The sequence below is a fragment of the Camellia sinensis genome, chromosome 2 (genome assembly GCF_055761805.1).
Source record: "Camellia sinensis isolate YWXY chromosome 2, ASM5576180v1, whole genome shotgun sequence".
NCBI lineage: Eukaryota > Viridiplantae > Streptophyta > Magnoliopsida > Ericales > Theaceae > Camellia > Camellia sinensis.
Window position 1 is genome coordinate 98,784,000 of NC_138962.1, and position 21,629 is coordinate 98,805,628.

Sequence of the window (21,629 nt, forward strand, 5' to 3'; positions counted from 1 at the left end):
TTTTTGAAAATTCAAAATCACTCAAAACCAAACAAAGTAAATGTTGTTTAGTTTAATTTTTTTTAATAGAATTTACGGAACTTCAAGCTTTTGGACTGACCCATCTATAAGCTAGTGCAAATTTATTAAAATTGCCATTTTGAAATGCAACAAGAAAAAATCAGCTATATATGTATAAATAAATCAATTAAACACTGCAAAATATACACACCTCATTGAACCAAGGACACTATTGACCCTTCTACCTTTGCTTGTCCTCCAATTTCATCACTGGAAAAAGTAACACTTAGTCAATATAATAGATCCAAGGCTAATCAAAACCAAAACTCATTCAAGGGGCCACTCCAAAACTCATACCCCTTCATATCTGCAATATATACTCAGATCTGGATTATTAACTTCATAACTGCATATATATATACATATTCATATCACAAATTTCATTCAAAATTTTGAGTGAAGAGAGAAGATCAAAGTGAGCAAGCAGGCATTGAAGATAATACAAATAAACATAAACACTACTATAATACAAAAGAATAACACTTACCAGAAATGGAAGCCAAAAGAACACTACTATAATTTGAAGTTTGATTTTGCACCTAATATGAAATTCAGGTGCCTACACTATACAAATAATAGTGACTAATTAATCACAAACAGATACATAACCACTCAAAGAAGTAACAAAAAATTTCATCAATAATACAATATCAACTACTTACCTAACAAACAAAAATCCAACTAATTTTAACCACCCAAAAAAGTCCCCCCCCCCCCCCCAAATAATAATTAAGCAACCAATCCAATTTCCAAATGAGAAGAATCTGTTCTCTAGCATAAGCATTTTCTGATATGAAAATGAAGTCATTAATTAACCTACAAAAATCCTAAAAGTAGAGAAAGATTGCACTTGCAATTTTAGTGAAACTAATAGAATTTTAACAGAACACTACTTACCTCTAATGTTCAAATTTGATTTTCAAATTTCATGTTTGGTTTGATTTTCAAATTATACTAAAACAGGGAAATCACAAAATAAAAGCAGATGATGGTAAATTCAAAATATATCACCTTATCTTTGTACAAATCAAGCAATTATAAATCAGAATAAAGCATACAAAAGCGTTGCCATATCCTTTTTTTTCTTGTAGTGAATTTAACTGTACAATAATTGATTACTCATTTCCAACTTGCAAGTACAGTAACTGATCATGATCATGAGTTTTTTTTCTCCTCCTAGTCCTTGGTGAGAAACAACTTCAAGATGACAATAATAGATAAGACAAAATACGCATCATCTTCTTCAAAAATATTTGTAGTTAACCTGTTTTTCCTAAATATTCGCTACATCAAATGTTAACTTAGCCAGCCGATGATATGATTCCTATGGCCCTGATTACCCTAATAGGGAGAAATATCAAGTACAGGGCAATGAGGCCCACTCCAAGCCTCCTGGTAGGACGCATATCATTCCTTGGTAAAACAACAAGTGCCCAGATAGGTCCTGAGATGAGAAATCTCATAGTATAGAAGAGGCTTCTGTCTTGTGGAACAATGTACAAGCCAGGTTTCTCTGATCAGGCTCCAAGCAGCATTGAGATCCCCAAACCAAGTGTGTTGAACATCAGACTTGCATAGCATCCAGACAAGGCGATCTACATACCATCCCCACCATTCATTGCCAATGAAACATTTGACACTAAATCACCCATCGAGTTGCCCTATGCCAATACAGTTAATCCAAGGATTGATGGATTAACCCCTAGAATTACACCCAATCCTACCAACAGAGCAACAAACTCATTTGCAATCATGTAGAACCAAACACTACTCATCAAAAATCCACCCAAAACCAATGGAAGTAAAAACTTCTAAGGTGGGCGGTGTGATCTAGCGTACCGAAATGCAAGAAAACTGAGTGCACAACCAATGGAAACACTAAGCATATAAGCAACCTTTCTGCTTTTAGAACCTAGAGTCTTGAGTCCTCCAGAGAAATACCAAAAGAATGGGAGCAAGTGATGCACTGCCTACAACGTAGAGACCTTTGACTAAGATTCCTCCTCAACTAGAGGAATTGTCAACCGGCGTGGCACTTTTAAAGGCAACTCCGTTATCGAACTTAGTTTAGAACATGAGAATGACGAGTGCTCAGTTTCTATGCCATCATCAATCCAACCCCACACAAGCCTTTCATTGTCAGACACCTTAGCTGACTGATTTGAATATATTGCGACATTTGACACCCACATCTACTGAGGCAATGCATTACGGGACACGATTGTATCACTTTCTATGTCCATGTCAAGCAAAGTACTATAGATAGAGTCATCCTCTTGGTTCCCTTGAGAGAATGCACTTCCTTTGACAAGAAACAACAATGTAACAACAACCAATTTCAACCTCCGAGCATGTTTCCTCAAAATCTCATTCGCAGCAACAACAAATGCATAAACTGCATAAATCAAGACAAATGTGATGGCTCCCCCCACAATCACCTTACCAACATACAAAACCAATGAAAGTGATACAAGAGTAATGAGCTGCACGTGAAATATGTGGCATGGGATACACTTCTCACATTGCTCTGACTTGGATCTCCATATAAGTGCAATTACTTTAAGTTATTCACACTTTAATGTATTTTCTTCAATATATTATGTTGTGGGTGTAAATATTTAAATAAGTTACCCTTGTATGTGATTTAAAACAAGTTTGCTTGAATTAGGTTGTACTAACTGCTTATAATCTAAAATAAATTCTAATACTAATCATGTTAGCCGTGTCATGTTCGGATTGACACGACCTCAAGTAGGTTAGGTCAATGTTATGATATTTGACACGTTTAATTAAATGGATCATTTTAGTGTATCATGTTAGTGTTGGGTGTTTTAGACACGAACCCGCAATGACACGACATGACATGACATGATTGCTACCCCAACTTGGGACGAGGATATTCTTAGAGTGCGTTTGGATCAAGGATTTTTGGGAGACTTGTGGAAGGAAAGAAAAAAAATAAGGGAAAAAATGTATGAAATAGAAGCTAAATTTTTTCCCTTCCCTATCTATTTTTCTCCCCATCCACATAATCTTAGAATTCTTAATTTAAACACAACCTTAAAGTTTCAAAGTGAAACACTGGAAATAGCAATCTTGATGAGCTGTAATACATGAGTTCAATGGTTGCCTTGTTGAACTACATACAGAAGACCTTAATGCCAAAGGGTTTTGATTTACTTGGACTAAAAAACAAGAAAAAAGAAAAAAAACCAGCAAGTTAACGAGTATACTAGTTAATAATACCTAGTGCGTTAAAGTTTTTAAATATCATTGTCCTAATGTTTCCTGTCGTTACTTTAAATGCCCGAAATTAAATTGAGAAAACTTATCAAATTCATGAATTTTTGGATGAAGCATGATATATCAAGAAGATTTTTGAAAATTCAACAAGTATTAGATTCTCTGAGTGTTGAGAATGAATATTAAAATTAAAAGACTCGACTCGGGAAATTGAACAAAAAACACTACTCTAACTTTAACTTTAGTTTGAGAGTCATTAGAACCAAAGAGAAACTAAATTAGATCCACGTGTTTTAACTCTCCATATAGCCATAGGAAAACAAGAGGCACTTCAGCATTATATTAATCCGTATGTTGCAAAAGAATCATTCCACAACTACAATGCCAAAATAAAATTAAAGTTGATAGCCATAGACTGAGGAATAATATTATCAGCCATTATGACAATAATGGGAAGAAATTAGAAGAGATAAATGAGATTAAGGCTTTGAATACACACACACACACACACATATATATATATATTATGTATGTTCACGTATACATATTTCGTCTTTTTCCTTTAGACAATTTTATACTTCATTCAATAGGAATTTTTTTTATTTTTTATTTTTTTGGGGAGGGGGGGGGGGCAGGTAGGTATTATGTTCCAAGTGCCAAACTAGCATTTTGCCTCAGAACATCAACTAAATTGAATACAGGATCAGAACTTTGTTCAAGTAATTGTGCTTCTACATCATTTATATGAGCAAGTAACAAAACATACTTGTCTCTCAAGAATGCTCTTGAAAAGTGAATACCATGTGAACACTGAGGCCATTGTGGCAAAGACTAGAAGAAAGTCAAATTCTAATAAATCAGCTACCTAAGCAGAGCTACAAATGAAGATGTGTCAAGAGACTTAAAAAGGGCCAAGAACTGCATTGATCCACAAATTGTGTTGGGTGTGGAAGTGAATGACTACAATGCTAACATTGTCAATCACATTGTAAGCTTACTCACACCACCAAAAACATCTCTAATTTGCCACTAATGTACAAGTTAGCAGTCATCAAATTGAATTACTTTGCACATACTCAAGTTTCATTGAAAAGGAAGGATATTCAAATAGATTTTCCATCCAAACATTTTCACTGCCCATTAAAAACTCATTCCTTTTTAGGTGGCTACGATCTGCTGCTTACCATCTGAAGAACTGACCCGTGTTTCTCTTCTTTGCAAATCCATCTCCCAATAATATGTTGATTAAGAGAAAAAAAAGAAGGCCATTTTTAGTAAAGTGCCAAACAGTATGTCATTAGCAAGCCTTGGGCAAAAAGGGATTTTACATATCACCTCAGCTTCAAAATCCAAAAAGCACCATGTGATGAGAGCTTCATTCCATTCCTGACACCAGTGCTTTCATTAATAAGGGAGAAAACTTTACATCAGCGTGGAATCCGTCAAACTTTCCAAATTATCACACATCAAACATTCAAATCCCTTCAAACCCTTTCTTGGAGATTGCACACAAAATCTATTGCCTTTGATGACGAGGGAATTGTTAGATGTGCATGGGTATTTCTGCCTACACTAGCATTTTTTTGTTTTTTTAAGTTTTCCCATGACAAACCTCCATATTGTTGTGCAGAGCCTCAAGCATCCTCAACAGCTACCTGGAATGTAAGGAAACAAAACCATAAGTTGATAAGAGGTTCAAAGTAATATACATGAACACAATTGTAGTAGAGATGAGAAGCCAAGCGAATTTGCTTAATAACAAATAAATTGAAATTAGCAACCAAACTCAAGCTCACTTAAAGGAAAAAGGACCAAACTTCATCATTTTATTAACTATTATTGTAAAGTCTTAGCTACTCTATTAACTATGGATTGTCCACATGGATTTTGGCCAGACAAGGTGGCTTCCTAACTGTCTAATGTAAAATAGCATGCAAGGAGAAAGGCTCAAAAACACAAAGTGATTTTTGCAAGGTCTGGAAATTTAAATGATCAAAAGTCTTGCCTAGGAGTGTGCTGGAGGGAGGTTTTTTCAATCATGGAAAGGACTTCTTCTCAATTATCTCCTTTTTTGATTTTTTTTTTCCTGTCTCTTATTCCTTTATTACCTACGAGAGTTTTCTACATTATCCAAAGTACTTATCATGCAAATTTCTGGCATACCTTGAGAAGAGGCACAAAGACTTGCAGTGCAGTTTAGATGATGAGCGTGCATACATCCTAAAGTTTGTTTCCACAACAACAAAGCACTGAGAACAAAAAGGTAATGACAATAGTCAGTACATTTTTCTATTTAAATTTTCAACAAAACATTGAAAAAATACTGAAAAGCACAGTTTTACAAGCTACAACTGCAGGTTTTAACAGACTGAGGAAGTTGTCCTCTTTAGGGTTAAAAATATTCTCGACGCTCATGGAGGTGTATTTGTATTTGGTGGAGTAGGCGAACGTACTCATGAAGCAGATGAAAAACAATATCAGCATTCCAAGTGAAATGGAACCACTCATTAGCTCTCGTCTTGGCAATTTCAAAAAAGAACAAATAACTTGAACTAATACAAATTGCTGAACCATTTATTTTGTAGCCATTGGAAACATTATGAAGCTAGCTAATAAATCATATGTCACATTTCCATTGTTGATGTAATAGATTAATTTTCCCAAAATATATTCCATGCTGCCATGGATATGATACATTATGCTGTCTCTGGCACTGCTATATGTTCTGCATAAATGCGACACACCAAATTTTCGTGTCCCAACTAAGTCCAAAAAATTGTGAAAGTGGAATACATAAATCTAACTCTATTGAAATTAAACTAGAAGCCATGGTATGGACTACAAATAGATAACATAATGAAATTAAAGACAAAGGAAATTTTGTCTGCCAATTACCTGGAATTGAAGCAGCACCTCAGGAAAAATGAAAGATCAAGAGAAAAGGCAGTGTCTAGCTCAGATTGTGAATGAAGAACCTGGAAAAAAAATATTTTTGCGTGAGTTGGTGACAAGGATGAATTAGAGAACTAATGTATTCCCAAAGTAAAAGTGAACCATCATAACCTACAGAGTAGATTTTGATTGTCATCCATAGGTGAGCATGGAAGACCATGAACATAGTGACTAAGATTTTGGATGATTGATAAGCTCCACATCTTTAGAGATTGTCACTTATACGGTTTGGGAGAGAAGCATTGTTGTCTTTTGAGGATAATAAAATTCTTTAATCTGCCAGCTATTCATTCTAAGCAAGACCCTAAAATTTAAAACTCAAAATTTATGCATAAGCTTATCATCAGTAAATTTCAAATTTACTAAAGCTAGAACCTGAAACAACTCGAAATTATAATGATTGTAACAATAGAAGAATTATGTTTGAGTGAGTTACTGTCGTGAAGAGTATCAAAAAGTGATGCTATACTTTTCAATAGACTTCAAAAAACCAGATTTATAAAGTTCAAAGCTTGTACATCATTTTTTTTTTTTTCAGAATGAGATGGAATGCATGTTAAATGCACAATAGTAAAATAAAGATTCTCTTATGGTCCTAACAAAAATGCAAACTCGAAATATGACTAAAACATGGTGCAGAAGTAAAATTTTTGCTTCCATTCAGGTACTTGTAGAACAAAAGTGCAAGGATTCTATTGTTTACTTAAACATGGATGAATTAATGTGGGAACAAGTAGAATTTTAGAAAAATGGCAGTTGATTATGCATGAATTGAGCTCAGGGTGAGTAAAAACTGCGGAACAAACTTGATACATAAACTTGAAACCAAACAATCATCAATAGCCACCCCTTTGACAGAATATTTGCTAAACCTAGAAAAAATTCATCTCTTATGCTTTGTTTGTTTTGGCCGAAAATGCTTTTTCGAAAAATGTTTGTCACATTTTTGGCGGTTAGTATGATAGAAAATGAAAGTTAAATGGAAAATGTTTTCAATGGTCAATAAAAAATAAGCCTTTTGAGTGAAAAATGCTTTATGGAAAAATGTTTTCTATGGAAAAATGTTTGTCACATTTTTTCCCGGAGTGTAAAACATTTTTTGGTCTAAAGTCTTGCCAACACTACCACACTACCACCACCACCACACTACCACAACCACCACCATTGTTGCCGCCACCCCCCCACTCCAACTAATGCCACCGCTAATGCAACCACTAGTACATTAGTTTCAAGTTGCAATCAAACATAGGAGATCATTTTGTAGAGAAAACATTTTATAGAAAAATAGGTTGCGTTTGGTTTACTTTTGGAATTGTGATTCTAATCAAAAAATTTCAAAACTCATAACTAAACACACAACTCAAAACTCAATTCAAAAACTATTTTTAAAATTCATAACACACAATTCAAACCTCTTTTCAAAAGTCATAACCAAACTCTTTTCCAAACGAACAGGGCACTTTTTCCATCAGCACCTATGAATAATACAAGATAAAATAACAAATGAGAATGAAAATTAAGAGAAAAGGAAATATTTGAAAGGAAAAAACAAAGAATGAATTGAAAAACAGAGCAGTGTGTTTAATAATAATTAATTAGTAATGTATTGGTAATTTCAACATTCACAACAAACTAAAACTCTCTTACGATCCAAAAGAAGTAGATAGTAAACTCTAAGTTGTGATAAAATCTGAGATGATATTGGTAATGAGAAAATAAATAAATAAAAATGGTATGACAGATGTTGTGTTTGTTTGTTTGTACCTTGCAGTTGGCCTATGATCTAGTAGAATAAATAATCGACTATTTTTTAAAGAGCCTGTGATCTAGTAGAATAAATATATCTAAAGCTAAGACTCTCATTGCAAACAATTTTTAATATTTCATGTTTTGGAGTTTGTCGGAAGATTTTTGGAGTGGCAAAGTAGCGAGGATTTCTCGCTAGTGTCTGCTAAGATACTTTAGTCTTTGGTCAACCCCATCCGGAAAAGAACCCGATTTTATCAAAGATTAGAGAACTATTTGTTACTATTAGATGAACTTCCCCTTATGTTTTCTTCTTATTGTTTTCCATATCGCCCACTTCATGACAAGTCTAAACAAATCAACAAGTAAATTTAAACAAACAAACACAAAAACTCTATACGGTATGCCAATTTCTAATAGTTTCCTATATTTTTTTGAATATTTGCCTTGGATTTGAATTCTAAATAATACTCCAAGTAGGGTAGATGGCTTCTCAACTCCCCTTTAATAAAGGAAGCCTAAATCCCTCCAACTACTAGAACAGATTGCCTACATGGATTTTGACAAGATTACGTGTGGCTTTGTAATTGTCAAATGTAATCCAGCATGCAAGCAGGATGGTTTAAAAATACAACTTGATACTAAAAAAGAAAAAAATCCCTTCTTGCATGGCAATGAAGTCTTAATGATCAAAAGTCTTACATGACAATGTGCAATAGGGAGGTGTTTACAATTGTAGTCTCAGGAAAGGACTTCATTCTCAATTTTCTTCATATATGTCTTGCTCCTTTATTACTTATGAGAGCTTTCGCCATGACTGGACAATAGTATATGAATATATTCTGAAAATAAATTTATATAAAAAAAAAAAACTCATGACAATTCTAAAACTCAAAAAATAGCAACCCATTGCATTCAAAATTGTAGCTCTCCCCAAAGCCAAGAAGCATTGAGTTAAATCAAAGCAGCCAAAGTCTTTTATCAAGCATAATTTTGGCATACCTTGAAAAGAGGCACAAAATCTTGCAATGCAGCTTAGACAGTAAGTATGAATACATCCTAAAGTTTGTTTCCACAACAACAAAGCCCTGGAGAGCAAAAGGGTGACAACAACAATAGTTAGTGGGATTCACTAATTAAACTGTCCACATGGGCTGCGTTTGGTTTAGTTTTGAAAATAATTTTGAAACACAAGATTGAAAAGAGTTTTCAAAATTTGAAAATTTATTTGGTTGTATATTTTGAAATTAGTTTTGTAGGTTTGTAGTTTGGAATGATTTGAAATTTTTTTGTAGTTGCATAGATGGATGTGAGAGAAAAAGTGATTGATTGATGTGTAGGATGTGAGAGAATGAGAGAAGAGATAGAAAAAGTGATTGAAAATAATTTTGAGAAGATTGTAAACCCAACAAATTTTGGGTTTTGAGCTCTCAAAAATTGTTTTCAAAACAAACCAAACAAGTCATATTTTCTATATTGTTTTCACAGAAAACTGAGAAAATATAGAAAAATACACTTTTACAAGTTGAACAACGAAAAGAGCATAGTATTCAAAGTCACAACTACATGTCTGTAAGTAGAGTGAGGGTAAAAATAAAATAAAAATGAGAATGAAATTCATCCATGCAGCAGAGGTATATAGATAAAAAAGGAAAAGGAAATATTTGAAAGAAAAATAAAACAAATGAACGTAAAAACATTGTTGTGTGTTGATACAGGTGAAAAATAGAAGCTATAAATCAAAATTATTAGAGCTGATGTGGAGATGTAGTTGAAGACACAAAATGATCAATTTGAGTTGATCAAACCATAGTAGCAGGAAACTCTTAATTTGGTGATGTTTCTTACTAAGCATGACGCACGGGTACGAGCACGAATACTGGTACTCGTACAATACGTGTATGTTGATATGGTAAAATCCAAAGAAAGTAGGGTACAGGTACGACTTGGTACACTTGTAAAAAAAATATTTATTTTTAATTTAGAGTAATGTAGAAATTAATTAAATGGTTTAATTTGTTAAGATCCAACATATAATTAACATTTAATGCAAAAAATAAACGTATAAATCAAAATTAAATGTCAATATATTAAATAATTTACAAACAATAGTTTAATTTTAAAATCATACCAACCATAAAGCTAAAAATAAAAAAAGAATTCTAGTGAAATGAGTTTTATCTATGTAGTAAAAGAATATATTATTTCAACTAAGGTACGGTACGGCTTGGGTATATACTAGGTACGCCTGGGTATGTCAAAAATTAAGAAGAAAAATTTTAGGTACATGTTTTGTGTACCTGGTACGTATGTAGAAGCATACTTACTATATGCCAGTAAATACTTGGTATAGGTACGACATGCTTTTCGAGATACCTATGCTTCATAGCTTACTAAGAAACGCAATTCCATGCTTTCAAATAAGAAACCAACAAGAAACTCGCTCATTTCTAGGAATAAACTCCCTTTCAAGTGAGATTGAATCTCTCAAGCCTACAAATCTTAAAGAAATAAAAGAAAAACAACTCAAACTTATTATCGTACTTTCTATTTACATAATATTTATTTATATTTAATAAAAACAATTTGTAGTTGATATCAATCTCCAACAAAAATTCATATTTTAACAAATATATTACAACTAACTAAATAGAAAAAAATAATTTTTAGTATATAATTATATATTTAATAATTTAAAATATAAAATATATACATGCTCCAATATAGGTATGACAGATTTTGTGTTTGCTTGTTTGTAAGTTGAAAAGTTGTTTGATAAAAATTTAAATGTTAAACTAAAATAAATTATTTGATAGGTATAAGATCAAATTTAAAATTCAAAATTCAAAGTTTAAATTTAAAATTTATTATTTTTAATTCTACTTTTTTAATTTTTATATTGTGATGGTAGAGGATGCAAATATAAATAAATCCACATTTGTGATAAAAATCTGAAATTGGTAATGATAATATAAATAAATAAATAAAAATGGTAGGACAGATTTTGTGTTTGTTTGTTTGTACCTTGCAGGTGGCTGCTTATTCGAAATCTACTCGAGGAATGTATTGGATGATGGGCCAATATTCTTTTCCCTTTTCACACTTCTGTTTCAGTATTGGATTACATCGCCCGATGTCCAGTGACAAAAGCGAGGGAGGCAATCCTTGTTCTGGAAAGGTTGCAAGCTCAGGGCAGTTATTGATCCATAGATGCAAAAGAGAGGGAGGCAACCCTTCCTTTGGAAAGGACGCGAGCCTAGGGCAACTCCAGATATCAAGTCTTTCAAGAGAGGTGAGGTTTTGAAACTCCTCATAAGAGAGTCTTTCCAGATTTAGGAAACCGAAGATGGACAAATTGATGAGAGAGGTGGGCAGGAACATCCCTTCTTCTGGAAAGGACACCGTATCTCCCCACGGCCAATCTAGGCCTACAAGTTTGAGTGTTGTAAGAGAAGAGAGTTTGTGCAAACCCCACTCTAATGGAGATGGAGGCGGAACTGGAAGTTGACCCACGTCGTCCACTCTCAAACTCCCGATTCGAAGTGAAGTGATGTTGGTGGGGAAACTCCCTTCCTTGACAAAGTAGGAGACCATTCCTGCTCTGCAATCAACTAAACACAGCTTTTGAAGCGAAGTGAGTTGGTTGATGTTGTTGTTCTCATCACGACCACCAAGTGACAGGGGCTCCAGATTAGGACACCATTCTATCAGCAATTCTCTAAGATTCCGGAGATTATTGGCTTCAGGTAAAGATTTGAGACTGCTGCAAACCGTAATTTCAATATTTTCAAGAGATGGACAATCAATTTTGATCCCTTCCTCTGCGAAAAGTGACTCCAGATTTTTACACCAATTAATCCGAAGTTGTTTTAGTGTGGATGGTAGCCCACCTCTTGACAATAAATATGTGAGTGATGCACAGTCAGAAACCTTCAACTCTTGCAGATTATTGAGTGTCATCAACTCGGGTAGGGACTCCAAAGCATCACACCGTGAAACCCCAAGTTCTCTCAGCATAGATGGCAAACCTTTCATTGGAAAAGAGATCAGACTTGCACAATTGCGGATTCTAAGCACCCCAAGAGATGTGTATGTGTGCAGATCTTGTGGCAGTTTCTTCAGCATTCCACACTTTTCAATTGTTAAAAACTCGAGTCTCGTCATGCAAGGCAGCCCCTCATGTTGCTGCTCTTTCGAACCTTCTCCTCCTTTTTCTTGCTCTTCTTCAAACAAGCAAACGAGTTTGGGACAATCAGAAATCTGCAAATGGCAGAGGGAGGGGAGACATACTTGTGTTCTCACCTTATTCTGCCACAATGTTATGAGTTCTTCGCAGTCACTAATGCCCAATTTCTCGAGTCCCATCAAATCTCGAGTAAACCATGTCGGTAGGAACGCCAATTTTTCAGCATGAGAAATGCTCAAAGCAGTTATTGAAGACAAATGCTTAGACATTTCAGTAGCCAGTAACTCTTCATCAATTGTGCTTGGATCGCAGAGGGAGACGGGAACTGTAACATGGCTAATATCCAAGGTGAGGGAACCAAGTTCAATCGTGTTCTTCATCCCTAAGAGTGCTGGAAGGCTTGGGAGCATAACATTATTCATTGACAAGGATGCAAGTGATGGCTGAACGAGGCTCGAAACATCAATCAACAACTGCGGACAACCATCAATTTTGAGAGAATTGAGACAAGGAAGATCATTTGGTAATCTTCCAACAAGTTTGGGACAATTTATGATGGAAAGCTCACTGAGATGACTGAACGGCTGAACTCCCTCTGTTTCAAAAGCAGACCAATCCTCCCATTCTGTCATAAACTCAAAGCTCAGTCTCTCTAGAGAGGGGAAAGGTTTGGCACCACACTGCTGCCCATAGAACTCACAACCAAGGCACTTTATTGTACTCATTCCTTCAATGTAAAGGTCTTTAAGCATGGGCAGTTGTCCAAGTGGTGGCAATGACGTGCAATATTTACTACCTTTTAATCGCATGAATACCATTTTAGAGAATGAAACATCTCCAACCCAGTTTGGAAATTTTGTACTACCATACCCACTGATGGTGAGTCGTTCCAAAAATTTGAAAGGCCTCATCACGTCAAGCACATCCCTCTCAACTATGTCATTCTGTGAACTACGAGATTCATTCCATTCTAGTGATAACTCTTTTAACTCCTCTTTAGACATTAAATTGGCATCCACTGCATCCTTAACACCACTGACATTCTCCATTCTTGATATGTGTATTGCCCCTTGAATATGTGATAGGTTTTTCAACTCTCCTATTTTACGCCCACGATCTTTACCCACCATAAAATTTGACAATGTTCGGAGATTAGTTAATTTACCTATATGTAGTGACATCTCTTCTGATGATGGAATATGCACGCCAGTCATGTCAAAGTGGCGCAAGTTCACTAGCCTCCCCATGTTTAGAGGCAACTTCTCAAGTTTATCACAAAATTTCAAAAACAAGACTTGTAAATTGTAGAGAGTTACCACCGAATCAGGTAACTTCCTAATTCGAGAATGGGATACATCAAGGTACCGTAGATGCTTTAGATCTCCAATGGAATCTGGTAGTTCATCAATCCCACGACAACACAAACGCAACTCACGTAAACACTTTAACATTGGCAACAAATCATGAATCAAGTACCTTGTTGTGGAGTTGAATGCACTCGCCGAAAACCTTAAGAGGGTTCGTAAGCATCTGGCATCATCGAAAGCTTTGAATTTTCTGATTCCTTCATATTCACTACCAACATAAGATGAATGTCGAGCTTTATTTGAAATCTTGTTCTGCTTGCCGCCCTCTAAATTATTCTCCAACCTAAAACAGATGTCCCCTGCAACTGCTTGAGCCAAATCATTGATGAGGTCATGCATTATGAATAGCAATTTATTATGCCTTGACAATTGGAAAAATGACCTAGACACCAATTCGTGAAAATACCTGCGGCCTACATCTTCTATTTGTTCTCCACCTTCTGGGTGTTCAATTAAACCTTCTGCCATCCATAACAAGACTAATTCATCCTTCCGAAATTCGTAATCCTTTGGGACAATTGCACAATAACCAAAGCACCTCTTCAAATGGAAAGGGAGATGATGATAGCTCAATTTTAGTGATGGGAGAATGTGGCTTTCCTCGTATGGTTTATCCCATATATTGCTAGTTAGTACCATTTTCCATTCATGCTCATTTTGGTTACATTGTAATAAGCCACCGAGAGCCCTTGCTGCCAGTGGCAAGCCTCCGCACTTGGCAACAATTTGCCTACCAATTGATTCCAATTCTGGATGTTCACTAATATTTATATTCTTGAATGCATGTTGGGCAAAGATTGACCAGCAATCATCAGGTGATAACTCTTTCAAATCGTGGTGTTCAATTGTACCCACCTGTCGTGCAACAGTCGTGATTCGCGTTGTCACAATGATTTTACTTCCATGTGCTGCAGCTCGAAACGGAGATTGTAGTGAACTCCACTCTTCATCTCTATAGTTCCACACATCATCTAGGACAAGCAAAAACTTTTTTCCTGCCAGTTTGTCCTCAAGTTTACGTTGAAGGGTATTTAACTCTGTCGAATTGCATGAATCAAGATTGAATTCATCCAAAATTGCCTTTGTTATTCTCTTAACGTCAAACTCGTCAGATACACAAACCCACGCTTTCAGATCGAAATGGCTTTTGACACCATTATCATTGCAAATGAGTTGAGCCAGAGTAGTCTTGCCAACCCCACCCATGCCCACGATGGGAATGACATCGACTTTGTTTTGAGTTGCTGCATCTCTGAGAAGCAATTCAATAATCTGTTTTTTCTTTTCTTCTCTACCATAAACACAAGGCTCTTTCACCAAATATGTAGTTTCTGGTCTCTGCCACACATTTGTAGACTTCATCCCCCCAATAGCCTTTTTGACTAAACCAAGTTCCTTAATTCTTGTAGGAACTTCTTGTAACTGACCATTGATCTCCTTCAACTTGGACTCAATTGCGAAATTAAATGAAATCGTAGTTGGAGTAAAACCAGTGCAACAAGTAGAAAGGAGGAATCGTCGTACCTTCCTACATGTGCTGGCCTCACCAACATCAACATCAGCATCAGTCTCCGCCCTGATCAGCTTCTTGCGTAGAGCTTCAGTGGCAAACTCGTCCAGCACATCGTCTGCATCATAAGCCAAATGCTGGAGCTCTTTCAGCCACTTATTGACAGCCCTGTCGGATATCTGCTTCTCCTCTGCATCAGCAAGAACATCGTTGATATCTTCAAATGACTTCTTCAGCTTCTTGATGGAAGTGTTGACACCCTCACGACGCGCCAAGCTGATTAAATCAGCGGACAACAACTTGTCAATCACAGCTTGAAGCAGCGGAGAGAGAAAGATCCCCACCACATCCATGTCTACTCGTCTTTGTTGTGAAAGAGCCCAGGAAGGAATGTATGAAACAAAGCAATATGAGAGAGAGAGAGAGAGAGAGAGAGAGAGAGAGAGAGAGAGAGTTGAGAGCAAATTTTGGAACTCTGCAAGTTTCTGTTTCAAACAAGTTTGGTAGGTAGGTAATTGAATGAAGAATATGATTTTGGATGGTTCTCTGTGTTCTCTAGCAAGCAGGGTATAAAGCAAGTAAGGCCTTCCCTCCCTCCCTCTCTCCCTACTAGCAAGCAGGGTATATGATTCGGGACAAACGTTTTGTATAATTTTTTTGGTTGGTGAAAAGCAGGGTATAAAGCAAGCAGGGCCCTTCCTCCCTCCCTCCTCTCTAGCAAGCAGGGTATATGGTTCTCTGTTCTCTAAGTATGCAGGGTATAATTTTTTTTCCGTACAATTTTCTAATTAAAAAATGATGCTATGTTAAAACAAATAAATAAATGCAAATAAAAGTTCGAAATTTTAAGACAGAAAAAAAAGGGTAAATTAGAATGATTACCTCTGAGATTTATATACATATATATAATCAGCTTTACAAGTTTGGTATAATTATATCATTCTTCTCTTTGGTAGAGTTAAAGTGCCTGAAACTGATACAAAAGAAAATAAGATAAAATACACATTTCAAAGTAAAATAAATTACAATATTATTTTTTCATTATACGACTAACAAATTAGTGATGAAAATAAGACTAAATATTATGTGAACTTTAAAAGTATCAAAAAATATTATGTTTAACTTGTGAAATTCGATGTATATTTTCTAAACTCTATGTATATTTTCTAAACTATAAGACAGGTTAGTGCAATTTACTCCCAAAAAAAGAAAATGAAACAACAAATATATCTAGAGTTTCTTACCGAACTCCAAATTTTTTTTTTTAATAAATAAAATTTTTAAATTCAAGTTGTAAACTTTTTTTTAAAAAAAATATTACTTTAACTTCGAAGCCGTGTTTTGAAAATACCTCATAAATATTTTAAATTTAAAAAAAAAAAAAAAAATTATTTGGATATGAGAATTTTATTTTTAAAGTACTTGTGTTGGTAAATAAAATATTAAAAAAAAAAGGGTTCCCTATAGGTCGGTCAAAATAAAATTAAGGGCTGGTTTGGGGTGTCCTAAAAAAGTGCACTTTTTGTCTTTTTGGACTAAAAAAGTTGAGAAAAAAATATGGAGGTTTGGGTTAATAGTTATAAACTTTAATACTTATAGGCCATGTTTGATTCACAACGTCAATAGTGAGGTATTAATAATGCTATCAAATTAGTGTGGTATTAACTATCCCACCCCTACCCCATTACTAATAATCCTACAAATTTGTTAGATTAATTATCCATTGGATTAATAATCCTAAACCAAAATGTCAAAACAAACATAGGATGATTGGACCCACGGATTAATAATCTTAATCCCATGCTTTAATCCTTCCAATCAAACATGCCCATAGCCTTCATTTCACATGTCAGGCTTTTTAGTTTTTTAGCTATTTTAGTCATAAAAAAAATAAAATAGGTTTTTTAATCTAATAAGATAAAACACCGCATCCAAATCATAACCATTTCATTTTTTTCTTTCACAAAAGTCAAAAAAATCAAAAAATCTATCTCAAACGAGAGTTTTTAGTTTTAAGCTAAAAAAGTCAAAAAGCCAAAAAATCAACCCACATTCCAAACGAACCCATCGAATAAAAACAAAATGAAATGGAATGCAACCATTTGAATGATAATTCAATTTTCAAACTCCCTAAGATTATTTTAGGAATTGGATTCTCATTGCTTAAATAATAAAGTGTAAAGTGTTAAAAAAATAAAAAATTCAAAAGACAAAAGGAAAAGAGAATATAATATTATTAATAATGGTAGAGCATCTCGTCCTCTCTCTTTTTTCTTACATAAGCTTAATAATATTCTTCGTTGCTTTTCCAAAAAAAATAAAAAAATAGTAGAGCATCGCTTGTAGTACTATATTTCTCACTATCTCTCTCACAAGCTATAGAATTCACAAATATATGGATCTCATCACCTTGTAAGACACGGTAAGAAATACACATCTAGAAGCGATTGCCCCCTACGAATTCACTCACTCATATATTAGTATTAGTTGTTAATTATTTTTAAATTATACGAATTCACCCTCTCTAGGTTTTAAGGAAAATTAATTAGTTGCACAATCCATGCATTCTATATCTATGAAACATAATGTGCAAAGTATAAAAATTAATAGTTTGGGCAAACGATAACATCTTTAAAAAAAGTAGTTTTGTTTCTCATAACTAGTATTAATAAAATGTCTTAAAATTGCCATCTTTTGTAGTTCAGCAAAAATATATATAAAAAAATACTTATTTATATATGTTTTTCATGTTATTTTTTACTTTTTTTTTCTTTTGTTGATAGAAATTGATGTTTTAGACAGTAATTTTTTCCCCCAAATTTTGGTTTAGTATATATTCTCCCCATTGTTAGAATTCTAGATTCATCCCTGTTAATATTTATTTAATAATATTATTGATTATTTTATTAGTGCTGATAGAAGACAACACAATTAAACCCAGTTGAGAAGGTTGAAAAATAATGGTAGCATTTCATTTTCACCAAGAAATGGACAGATGTGGAGTATATGAAATAAGAAAGGTGGAGATTTATAATTTGATTGGGCAAAATTCAGCTAACCCTTGGTTTAAGGCCGAAACTTTACCCCTATTGTTCAAAAATAGGCAGACAATCCCTTTATGATTTTGGATTAAATTGCAACTCTAACACCGTTAAAAAATAATGTAAAATTAGCTTGATAACCCTTTGTCCTTCTACCTAATTTTTGCTTCTCTTGTTTTATTTCTCTCTTTTTCTCTCCTGCACATAACCTCTAACTTAAGCAACAATAAAAACAACATTAATTCAATTAAATAACATAATAACCACCCATCAAAAGGAAAAAAAAAAAACCTCTAATTATTTATTTAATTTCTGACATTTTAAACTAATTTTCATTTAATTATATTTTGCACAAAAACAGATACATATATATACATGCATACGCAATATATATATATATATATATGGGATTTTAAAGTCTCTGATATTAAGATTTTATAAAATAAAGGACATACAAGTTAAAGTCCCTCAACATTTTTATAGAGAAAATTTGACTTCTCTGTGAAATCAGAGAAATTTCTCTAAGTTGGGGTTGAAATTTCTATGAGTCAAGCAAAATTTCTCTGAGTCGAATTTTTTTTTTTTTTTTGTGAAAATGTTAAGGGATCTTAGCTAATAAAAAAAAGCATCTTGGACCTCTCCTACTACACAAAGTTAGAGAGGAATGTTTCACTAATTTTTCCTATATATATATATATAGGCTACAATAATGGAAATAGAAAAGGGGTTGGTAGCTGATAGATACGAGAGAAACAAAATCAACTAAAATAAATTAAAATGGGAAAGATGAAATTACAATTTTCTTTTTTTTAAAAAAAAAAAACCACTCTTCTCTATTTTCTGTTCTCTGTTCATTACTCTGGGTCTTTTCCCAAACAAAAACAAATACATATATATATATATATACATACACAATATATATATATATATATATACACACACATTGTATATATTGTAAAATGAAATCAAAGAATCATTTGGATTGATCAAAATCATGTAATCATCCAATGTAAACATGAAATAAACTTAACATAAAGAATTCAATTTTTTTGGATCAAAGCCTCATATATATCATGGATGGACTAACGCGGTGAAATCCCATATTTTTAAGGTATTTAATATTTTAATAAGAGATATTGGTGGGTTATTATATGATGGCAAGATTTTAAGATGAGAATCTAATTTATTTCTTTATATTTATTTTATCTCTTTTATATCTATCTCATTGTTATTCATCTCTTTTTAAAAATAAATTTACTCCACTTTCCCCCACATTTCACATCCTCTTTAGGTGGAAAAGAAACAATATATATATAAGAATTGCTTTGGTGCTCCTCGGGATGGGTTCAGTGGATAGGGCTTGACACGAAAATACTTCCAACCCGGGACTGGGGTTTGGCTAAGCCCGTGCCACCCCTTTTTTCCGTGTACCAAAAATTATTTTTTTTTTTTTTGTTGTTTTTAAAAATGCTTTGGTGAAGAAGGCTTGTACTTTGATTCCTATTTTGCCCTCCAGTTAGGTTAGTTGCACAAATTGAATTACACGCCTGCCACTGGCTCATGCCCCTTACTGCCAACAGACCATATAATTAAAAAAAATAAAAATAAATTAAGAGTTGAAATTTTATAGAATTACTTTCTTAAGAAATGTTATATTGTGCACCACTTTAGTGGTGCATATTACATAAAATTTACCAAAAAAATAAAAAGCAATGTCGTTACAAAGTTTCGCAATATTAACTACATAATATATAATCTCGTTATAAATTGGTATAACAAAAAATGTCATAATAAAATCAAAAATTTTTGCAATATCAATCACCAAAATTTAAAATATTTTGTTACGTTGATTTATTGCAAAGTTACACATTTTGTGATTGCTATTATAAATTTTTGTGGTGAATTACACATTTATTTGGTCGTAAAATTACACCGCAACAATTCTCCATTTTCTTTAAAAGTAATTTAAGAATGATTATTATATTCTTAACTTTTGACACCTTGACCTTTTGTAAAATTAAATATTAGTTGAGGACAAAGAAACTGCTGATATCATTAAACCTTTAGAGGATCTGTTCTATCTCTTTCCACGAGCTTTGGTTGGTGTTATCTACTTTTGTTCTTTTTGCAATCGCAGTTGGTTTCTTTGGCTGGTGTTAGTGGATTTGTTAAGGTTGATATAGAGTATCTTCCATAGGCTCTGTTCTGTAAGGTTTTTTGTGTTTTGGGGAACCAGTGGGGTCTTCCTTTGTCTGTTGTGGTTTGAGTTAAGGATCAGTGTCAGTTTCTTTTGTAGGGAAGGGGGTTCGTGTTTGCCTCAAGAGGTAAGTCAGCTTTTGGATCTTTCTGAAGTACAGTCTTCTTTTCTGGGTAGTATGTCGGGCTATATAAGGGAAGGACTTGGACGGATAGTAGTGATATGGATCAGGGAAGCGAATATTCGGAGGAACGTCGAGGTCTACCCCATCTACGTTTTTTAAATCGCTTGCAGTATACACAACAGCGCAGGGGAGTTCGCTTGACGATGTTGGCGCCATTGTGGAGTATGGGTAACCATATATGTTCCAAAAGGTGTTTGGTGGGGGGTTATCTGTTGGATTGTCAGTTTGTGACTTATCTGATGCAACACTTTATTGATGAGCATTGGAGAGCTTTGAGTGGGGTTGAAGTGGCTGGGCATCATGGAAACTTTTATATTTTCCGGTTTGCGAGTGAAGCTGACATGCATAGGGTGGTGGCCCAAGGACCATATGCGGTGGCTGGTGCTTTGCTCATTATTGAATACGGGCGACCAAATTTGGTGCTTGAGCATCTGAAAATTTTGCAGTATGCAGTTTAGGTTCGTTTGCATGGTCTGCCACTGGAGTGTCTTTTGGTGGAAGCTAGTTTTCAATTGGGGAGTGCTATTGGGGTGGTGCTACGTGTTGATTATGATGAGTTTTCCCCTATTAATCTTTGTTTTCTTGAACTTCGAGTCTGGAATACAAATCGAAGTTCACAATTAAAATTTAGAATAATAAATGAAACAAACCTGTTTACTGCAAAACCTTTATCAACACAAGAGGCAAATAAGTCTTGAATCCCTTACATGAGTCCATAATGCATATACTTATATCATTATAGTCGAAAGTATCTCCACATTTATTGACTATAATACGGTAGGATGTGGGCACCAAAAATCATCTGTTTTTCCACTTTTACCAACTCCAATACGGCAAGACCAGTGGACACCCAAAAATTCTTTTCCACATTCGTCCCACGATAAGCTTAGAACAAAGCAATTGGGCACCTGACACCCCATGCGGGTACCAAAAAAACACAAAATTCTCAAACCTGACTCTCTGTAGCACTCCATAAATTTATTTTTCCTTTTCTCATCGCTCGAGCGATGGACTAGTCGCTCGAGTAGTCTCGCGAAGCTCCCAGTTCTTTTGCAGGTATGAGATTCTAGGAGTTGTCGATTTTCGCTTGAGCGCAGGAGTGGTTGTTCGAGCGGTCTGCCTTATCTGGTTTGAACTTGTGGG

The 21,629-nt window shown here is 34.4% G+C and overlaps 1 protein-coding gene and 1 pseudogene across 4 annotated transcripts; both read right to left on the minus strand.

Annotated features, from left to right (window-relative positions):
• Positions 1–1,361: 1,361 nt before the first annotated feature.
• On the minus strand, positions 1,362–5,811 carry LOC145816097 (cation/calcium exchanger 4 pseudogene; annotated as a pseudogene).
• LOC114316402 (putative disease resistance RPP13-like protein 1) lies at positions 3,933–15,623 on the minus strand. 4 transcript variants are annotated; one of them, XM_082915236.1, is made up of 5 exons: positions 11,026–15,623; positions 7,668–7,730; positions 6,199–6,278; positions 5,467–5,552; positions 3,933–4,958 (listed from the first exon to the last, which is right to left on the minus strand). In XM_082915236.1, exon 1 carries the CDS (start codon positions 15,415–15,417, stop codon positions 11,041–11,043), a length of 4,377 nt encoding a protein of 1,458 aa, XP_082771362.1. In that variant the 5' UTR covers positions 15,418–15,623; the 3' UTR covers positions 3,933–4,958; positions 5,467–5,552; positions 6,199–6,278; positions 7,668–7,730; positions 11,026–11,040. The 4 variants fall into 4 exon arrangements, with proteins under 4 accessions (XP_082771362.1, XP_082771361.1, XP_082771364.1 ...); XM_082915235.1 differs by having other exon boundaries at positions 6,371–7,730; XM_082915238.1 differs by lacking the exon at positions 5,467–5,552.
• Between the last annotated feature and the right edge of the window lie 6,006 nt (positions 15,624–21,629).

What these genes read in the sequence shown, in the direction of transcription:
- LOC114316402 (XM_082915238.1), bottom strand. Translation starts at nt 15,417, where the DNA reads ATGGATGTGGTGGGGATCTTTCTCTCTCCGCTGCTTCAAGCTGTGATT.